This window comes from Protomyctophum bolini (genome assembly GCF_963924005.1).
Source record: "Protomyctophum bolini genome assembly, chromosome: 20".
In the NCBI taxonomy this organism is placed as follows: domain Eukaryota; kingdom Metazoa; phylum Chordata; class Actinopteri; order Myctophiformes; family Myctophidae; genus Protomyctophum; species Protomyctophum bolini.
Genome location: NC_137881.1, coordinates 25843343 through 25852472, shown reverse-complemented (window position 1 = coordinate 25852472; position 9130 = coordinate 25843343). Strand labels below are relative to the sequence as shown.

At 40.7% G+C, this 9130-nt stretch overlaps 1 protein-coding gene across 1 annotated transcript; it reads right to left on the bottom strand.

The window, feature by feature from the left end:
- Positions 1–435: 435 nt before the first annotated feature.
- Positions 436–8942, bottom strand: cnpy3 (canopy FGF signaling regulator 3). The gene is made up of 6 exons (XM_080792119.1): positions 8660–8942; positions 6997–7126; positions 5860–5956; positions 5342–5464; positions 4702–4819; positions 436–3513 (listed from the first exon to the last, which is right to left on the bottom strand). The coding sequence occupies exons 1-6, from the start codon at positions 8784–8786 to the stop codon at positions 3242–3244; spliced, it is 867 nt and encodes a 288-aa protein (XP_080648245.1). The 5' UTR covers positions 8787–8942; the 3' UTR covers positions 436–3241.
- Between the last annotated feature and the right edge of the window lie 188 nt (positions 8943–9130).

Sequence of the window (9130 nt, the reverse complement as noted above, 5' to 3'; positions counted from 1 at the left end):
CTACAAATAAGATCTTTTACGCTTGAGAGTGTAAAATGAAGCCAAATGAAACCCTTACGGTCCATTTGGTTTCATTGTACGCTCTTAAGAGTAGAGTTATTGTTAAACACCTGCATTACTTCATTTACAGTCTACAGAATTGGAGAATGAATTATTCTGAACAACTCCTGTTTCTCTTATACCAACATCCACACAGTATGGAATTGTGGACAAAATCCTATCCGTCAACAAAATATTCTGTCTTGAGTCTGAGATAAATATAATAATAATATCCTCGTTTTTCATCATTTTGGACCATGGGCTATAGCCCATATCGTACGGCATACTATAGCACGCAGTTTTTCATCATTTGAGGATTTAATAATGTATAAAAAGTACAAAAGAAAGAAAAACCCATTTACACTTTAATAAAAAATAAACACACACATACCAAAATAATGTCACAAACTCAATGTTTAATGAAAATAAAAATGGTACAAGAAACCACATAGACAAGAGACACCTCTAGAACAAAAAGGAGCAAAACGAAACATATCAAGACAAATTATGCAACAAATAAGAAAGTTACGAAAACCTAATTCATGTTTCAATAAGTAATACATTTAATAACTTTATTTCATGTCCCTTAAGATTCCAAAGAGCAGTTCTGTAGAACAGCATTATCCTCTTCAAGTTAAAAAATATGTTGGAATTTGTAAAAGGCAGACATACAGTAACGGCAGCAGCTGGTCAATCACTCAGACAGCACTCAAAACCACACACTTAAATAGCAGCACATACACAACCAGCAAAATGACAATATGGGGAAATAGGGATTTGACCACCATTTGATGAGATTTATCCTCTCAGAACCAAGACTTAAAATGGTGAGATTTTGTCCACAATTCCATACTGTATTGATGTGGTACCATAACAGGCAAACATTGATCAAAATAGCAATTATTCTACATTCTCTAATTGTGTGGCCTTCTTGTAACTCTAATGCAGATGTTAACAATAATTTAACTCTTGAGGGTAAAATCTAATCATTTCACACTGTCAACAGTTAAAGATTTATAAGTGTACATTTGCTTACCAAATTGCCATAATTTAGCTGGGGACCACCTGGAAACACCTCAAGGACCACTGGTGGTCCCCGGACCACTGGTTGAAAACCACTGAATTTCCTCAATAATCGATAGTGACGAGAATATTGTATTGTGACGAAAATAAAACATGTCTACATGTGCTATTTTTGCAGTATAAAAAGTCATTAAAACCAGGAAAAGACACCCATGTCATGTCATATTACTACATGCAGTCTCAATCTAGTTCCATATCACTATATAAATTTGTCAATATATGAATATACTGCACAGCCCTACATGAAAATGTTTTATATTTCAAAAGACAGGCCACGGTATACACACATGTTGTAAAGTTGCTCAACTCCAATTTTATAAATTAATACAATATTATTGGTTTCTCAGTTTAAAACTACTGCATATAATCAAGTTGATGATGAAATTATTTAAATGCAGGTTGGTAATAAAAAACACTGGACCTCAGACAGGAATGCAAAATAAACCGTATTAAAAATAGGATTGTAACAAAGCACAGACTGAACAACACTTCACATTATGATAAGGGATAAATGAACCGGTGCTGTCATCCCTTTTTATGATAATTATACAACAAAAATAACGGGGCCAGAAAAAAAAGGGGGGGACATATATTTCCAGATGCATGTATGCTAGTGGCAACAGTCATTTCCAGCTCCAGTCTCGAGGACCCATACTAGTGATGCTTTTCTCTGGACTTCACTGTTCACTGGGTGAAAGCTAGTTTTGCGTAGACAATCAAGAGATCTCATTCTTGACGATTCTACTGATACGTCTGTGACATCTAAAAATCATGTGTAGAGAGACGAGTCGCATCATTTCAAACAAATCAGTGGTGCACAAATATGTCTGCGTCCGTGTTTAATTACCATTAAAACAAGGAAGATAAGAGAATTTAATTATTGAATTTCCTTGCGTGCGTGTTCACTACTTTTGTTTATTACACGACTTGGTTGAATGCTTGATTCTGACGGGTTGATCACTGAATTCAGCGGTGTGGTATTTCTGAATGACCGATGAGCTCTATGACAGACCACCGTCTGATCAAAGACTCAGAGCACCATACACGACATGGCAGTGGTGTGAACAAAAGCACAATGCAATTTACAGCTAAACATTGCTCTCAGGAAACCATTTGAAGCGAGAAGTAGACAATGCAGTAACCGAAAATTGATTCTATTTGATAAACACTTCCTTGTTTTCCGAGGCAACAGTGTTTATACTATGTAGGGTATCATGCAGAAGTGAAGAAAAATCGATAAAAAAAACCAATGTGTTGTGGTGTGTTGTCGGCACATCTTTCCATCTAAGTATAGAAAAGTAACACATAAGTAGAAAGGAACACGGATCGCTAGCAGTACAGATAATGGTGAATTAAAATGTACGATCCCAATCGCTGGCCTGTCACAATTGCATAATCACCTACTCGCAATGACTTGAGATAATCTAAATTATTTTTGCATAATTGTCAGTGGAAACATTTCAAACATTTTCCAAAATTTGAAATGGCTGATCTACAAGCTCACAACACATCACAAAGTGACGGGTTGTAAGCTTGTAGATCAGCTATTTCCGCTATTGTTTTATAGTATAATATTCTTACACGTGTCGGCATTATTATTATTTTGTGTATGATTGTTTATTTGTCATATCTGCAATTTGTGATCATGAAGCCTAAAAAAAAAATAAGTTCCATTGTTCAATTCCCCAAACACAATTAAATCATTAATCGCAATTATTTTGTGAGACAATCAATTGTCTACTTCAATGTGTAATCGCGGCAGCATTATCATTAGGCGGAGGTCGGGCTCAAAGTGTAGCCAGAAGAGACCACGTGAAAGCCAGTAGACATACCAGCTAAAGCCTAGATCTCTGACATGAACAGGAAGCCTGGGTCTCTGGGACCGGAGCTCTACAACCACCTTCCTAGGGGGGGAGGGGGAGGGGGGGGGGGTAAATATTTACCGGCAGCTTCTTCTTCGCACTCTGATTGGATAACACTGGTAAACGAGGACAATCTCAGTGCCATGTAGGAAAGGGGGTCGTGTTCATTCATACATCGGAAACGAGCTGTTCTGGTCCAAGAGTACAGATTAAAAAACCCGAAGAGTTCGTTTTGTTGTATGGTCTGTCCAGGGGGATCACAGCTCCGTCTTCTTCCCAGGAAGAGATGCCTTCCCCTGGATGTCTTCGTCCGAGGACAAACCCCCTCCTCCTCCTCCCTCCGTCTTGTGCACAGGGTGTTTGCTCTTTTTCTTCTTCTTTGCCTTCTTTTCCTTCTTCTTCTTGCTCGTCTTCTCTCCGTCCGTGCTGCCCTCGCCCTTCTTCGCTCCCTTCTTCTTTTTCTTCTTGTCTTCCGACAGTGCGGCCGTGTCTCCTTTCTTCTCTGGCTTCCAGTCCTCACTCAGACAGGCTGGATGGAGGAAATAAAGTGTTTAGGCCAAATGTACCATTTACGCAGACTGGGAAGTGAATTAAGATCATAAGTGATCTAATCTGGCAAGAGATTATATACACATTATGCCCCAAAGGTCAGTGACGAATTAGTGTTCTTGGAAATCTTAAAAACGTGAACACTAGCATGCCTAGATGCTGAGGGCGAATATGCTATATACTATTAAGAACTGGTCAAACATTGACCAAAATTGTCAAATAATATAAAAAAAAGGCAGAACAAATTGAAAATAGCTGATCTACAAGATCACAACGCCTTGCGTTCTAACTTCTCGCGCTGCGAGCTTGTAGATCAGCTTTCTTTCACAATATTGGGTCGGTCGAGGCCTGGAAAGGTTGAGAACCACTGGTTCAAGTAGGGTGACCAGAAGTCCCCCTTTGCATGGGAAAGTACCTCATTTTCAAGACTTTTCAGGAATCCCACAAATTGAGAGCCTGTCCCACATTGTGACTGACAGGCTCAAATGCCCCAAAATAGCTAGTCCCCAAATAGTTGGCGTTCTGTTGTAAAGCTCTCTCATCATCTCTTTTCCACCAAGATTGATATGGTTTATAAGCCATATCAGAAATGTTCCTCTAGGTCTAGGGCTAGCTACAGTACTAAGTCGCCCTATACCACCCATGAACAACATTTGCATTTTAAAACAAAAGAGGGGTTTAATAACAAAATGATAGGTAATATTAGGACTATGGTCGAATATGACATCAAGGCATTTAATAGCAACTTAATAAGTTGCTAACTCTGTCCCGTCTCACACAAGCTTTACTTCGGTCCCTAAAATGAACTCTGGTCAGTTGTCACCCTAGGTTCAAGTCATTACCGCCAGGACTGTCACTCATGTGTTCTCGTCTCGGCATATCATTTGTGCATGGGGAAGACCACTTCCCGTTTCACACCAAAGACAATCCCCATGAATGTCATTCTGAAACAGGAAGTGGCCTCCTGCAAACCGTTGCCACAGAATTGGAAGCACACGCTTGTCTAGTCCACGTCATTGTGGCTGTAGCCATAATAAGATTCAATGAAACAATGGGCACCAATTGGAAACACAAACTAGAAAAGGTTTTTTTTGGTCATACAGTGGATTAAAATATCCTGAACAAATCACAGAAGCAGGATATGAGAGAGTGTGTGTGTTGTGTGTACCTGAGTCCTTTCCTTTGAGAACGTGTTTCTCACATAGATAGGAGGTAAGGTCTTCTTTTTGATTGCCCTTGTACCAGTCCTCAATCACTTCCTCATACTGCTCCACCATCGTGTCACACTGTCGCACACACACACACACACACACACACACACACACACACACACACACACACACACACACACACACTTTGTTAAAATGTCGTTTTTATGTGGGCACCCCCACCAGTTCATTAAGTATGCCTGGTTTGCCTGGTGAATGGTGATCCACCTGAACTTAAGCCGCACCCACAGCTGTAGTTGTATGATAAAGGGGGAGGGGTTAGGAGAGGGGTTGATAATGTGATCTCACTAAATTATTGTTTTTTTCATTGGCACGTTTGACTGTCGAGGGTCAAACAAAAATTGTGGCACTCCATCTTTAACTCAAATCTTTGCTTCCGGAGGGTCCCTGGAACAACATATTTTCAGACGGGGGTCGGCGGCCAATTACATATATTTTTGGGGGTCCTTGACATGAAAATGTTTGAGAACCACTGACATAGAAAACATGGATTTTTCTGAAAACTGTCTGGTATTTAGAAGGCATGTGTAGAATCGTCCTCAGGTCTAAATGGGTTAAAGTTACCATTACATAATTTACCTGCTTTTTCAGGTCGGCCACCTCAGCAGACGTCTCGTTCCACAGCTCATAGGGAATGTCCATGACTACCTTCACTCCTTTATTCACCAGACCATGGAGGGTGGAGAAGGTCTCCGACATGCCCTACAGAGAGACACACACTTCTATTATAAATTGACTTTTATTTAGGGTTGTGTGCACCTAGTTAAGTAGTATCAACTAGGAATGAGACGATAATTGCGACCGAAGGTCGCAGTTACAGTAACTATGAAACCTTGCGTTTTTTGTCACGTCACTCATACATGGGGAAAGCCCCCATATCTCAGGCGTCTTACTGGTAGGTATTATCGTTTGTTGTGATAAAGAAATGCTCTCAACAATCGGATCGCAGAGATTTAAATTCATCGTGAAATTGTCCTCCGTCACACACCAGGATGAAATTGCTTTTGTTGAGCTGCAATTCAGTACCACTTAAACCCTGAGTCTATACCAGTAAGACGCCTGAGGGCGAAAAGCGACCTCGCACTAAACACACTTGCCTTGGCAAAGCGGTTGCTGCCTGACCGCTCCTTGTGGAGGCTGTACTCGGTCAGCCTCTGACACACGTTCTCCACAACCTCAATAAACCTCAGGTCTCTGTATGAGAGAGAGAGAGAGAGAGAGAGAGAGAGTTCTTCAGTTAAACATTCACAGCTGAAAGCAGAAGTAAAAGCCTTCACACACACATGGTAGGGGATGAATGGTGAGAAAGTAGGAAACAGAGGACATTGCATGGAAATAGTGCGAAGACAAGTTTTCCACATCAATGAACTCTGCCTCCTGGTGGCGCTATAAGGGGTCATTGTGGAACATTTGCACAGAGGTTGTTCCATGCTGATCACACACACACAATCAAGAATTTCTCATAAACAAACTCACAGTTATGGTGACAACGAAACATCAACAATACAGTACATCTTCTACAAATACTAAAACATCTGCTCTCACATGCACACACTTTATCTCTCGCATGCACAAGCGTATCACTCACACACACACACACAGAGTACAACTTCTCTATTCTAGCAGAAATACCATCATCCCCAGAGGAAGACTTGTGGAACATGTTCTGTATTTGAGACACAAAAGACACCTACAGTATGTAGGTATCGATCAATCTAGTATCAAGCCATTCATCCATCTCTTTTCAAGTTGAATGTACTAGTCACAAGCCATCTATCTGCCTGGTTTATTCTTAGCAACAGGCACATTTGTAAGCACCCATTGAAGTTTATTTATATATTTTTTTTGTATTAAACGTGTCAGTAATTGTTTTAGGTTATTCGTCATATCTGCCCTGTGCCACTTCAAAGCCTAAAAGCCAAACTGAAATGTAAGTTGTATTCATATGTTCCAGACTTCAACAACACTGTAGCATGTGATTTGATTGAATACTTGTATTAGTCAGAACATGGCACAGCAAGACATTATCAAGGCTATAAGTATAACACAAAAAGGTCCTGGGTACTTGTTAGTGCGGTTGCCTATAGGAAGCAGACTATTGTTATTGCACTCCATCCCCGTTTAAAACACTTAAATTGTGCAAATTGATTCTCCTCTCCGATTGGCCAGCGATTCGGAATCTATCCGCCAGTATCAACCCATCAACCACCCCAATCATCATCACAAACACTTACGACTTGACATATTTGATTGGCGGCGTTCCCTTGTTGTCATCTATGAAATTGTAGTTTGTCCCCAGGACCTCCTTCGTCTTCCCCGTCTCATCAAACGCCGACTTCATCTCTATGGACACAAACTTGCACACTGGACACCCACGCACACACACACACACACACACACACACACACACACACACACACAATGTGAGAACAACACACACAATGTGAGAACAACACTAATATTGTTATCAATCTGCTAATATTGGAAGAATGGCCAATAAGGAAGAGTTGGCACCTCAAAGTAAAATTGGCTAGTTTGTCATGTTAAAAAGGAAAATATTTGGAAAACGGTCTTAAGTAAAGTATACATGATTAGAACATGATTGAACATTAATTTTGACAATAATAATAATCTAATAGGTCTGCAATTGCAACACTTTGCTTAATATATGCCAAAACAAAACCCACGTCAAAACTGTTCCTGTGTGTGGGGAGGAAGGGGAGAATGTTTAGGCCTGTCACAAAGATGCAAAACGATATTATGCTATATCTGATTTACTTTTATACCACTTAAATGGTATAAAAGATCGGTTTCTCCAGATCGGGTAAATTGCAGATCACCGATCGAGTCATTTGTGCGCCAAATCTTTGTGAGTTTGGATTTTTTATTTTATTTTACACTTGAACCCCAGCATCCCTATTCTGAGGAGAACGTTAGCCAAAACCAGCAAATTGGCTATTTTCAGCAAAGAGGTTTGGTGTAGAATCCACTCAGTCTCACCAGAGGGAAAGAGCAGACCAAGTACAGATAAGGTCAAGTTTACTAAGTATCAAGTGGTGAACCGACCGTCTGAAAATACCACATTAACATGAATCCACAACGCTACATATTGACAGCGCTGTCAAACAAGTCTATGAAGCTATCCATAAAATCTATGAAAATGTTTAATCTAACACAATTTTACACAATATCGTGGGGGTCCCTGTTCAGCTCTCTCTCAACTAAGAGGTCCACTCCAAAACCATTGAAAACCCCAGCCACATTATACAGCAACATACATATGAAATTGCCTGTGGAGGCCCAGGGTTTTTCCTCCAAGTAAGATTAGGTTGTCTATTATAGGGATACAGTTATAAGCAGGCCGCCTCAGAGATGCTGCCCTATGCGGTACATTTGACCTAGATTATCATCATTATCATCACACACAGACGAGACAAAGTTAGAAATCAAACCACAACATCAACTGTAACTGAATGCTGATTTCAAATTGTAACTGCATGGTCTTAACAGTCTTATTAACTGTCTAAGTTTAACACCAGAATTGACCCCCCCAATCCGAACTGTATACATATGTTGATGATGTCTGATATATTTGTGTCTATAATGTCTATATGAATTGAATGCACAGCCTACAATGTAAACAAGTTTTTTGTGTTATCGCTTTTGGCACCATTGCATATTAAAAATAAAAAATAAACAACGTTTGTACGACGAAACACAAACGGATGTTGATTTCAACTCAATGTGCATCGATTAAGAGATCGAATGTAACCCTGTGACATCATGAGCAGACAAGCTCGCCGCGCGTTGTGAGCTTGTAGATCTGCTCATGGCAGCTTGTATGGTCACGTAGAAAGTAGTCATTTTGTGTATTAGATTATAATAATTATTATTTACCTTCGCATCTGTTTGGCAGGTGGACCCACTCGTCGTCAGCGGCCACCGCTCCGACGTCCTTCTTCCCGGCGGCAGCCGCTGGGGCGACCTGCAGCCACACCGTGAACAACACCACCGCTGCGATCATTATGTCGCGTGCATGGAAAATACAAAATAATGCCTTAAATATGCCGTTTATTCGTTTGATTTACGCCTGCATGTCTCCTGCCTAGTCTGCTCTGCCCTCCATCCACTGTCTCTCACTGACTACACTCACTGTATTACAGTTGTTGACCGCTCACTTCCGTGTTGTTGTGGGCGTGTCGTCTAGTGTGGACCAATCAGCGAGGGAGAAGTGGCAGCCCCTTGTCGCGAGCGAGCGAGCTGCGGGAGGGGGGAGTTGCAGTTACCCGCTGCAATGATGAGCAGCATCCAGTAGATGGCGAGAAAGATCAAATCATGGATGATGGAACTGAATAGGAGTATGAGTTT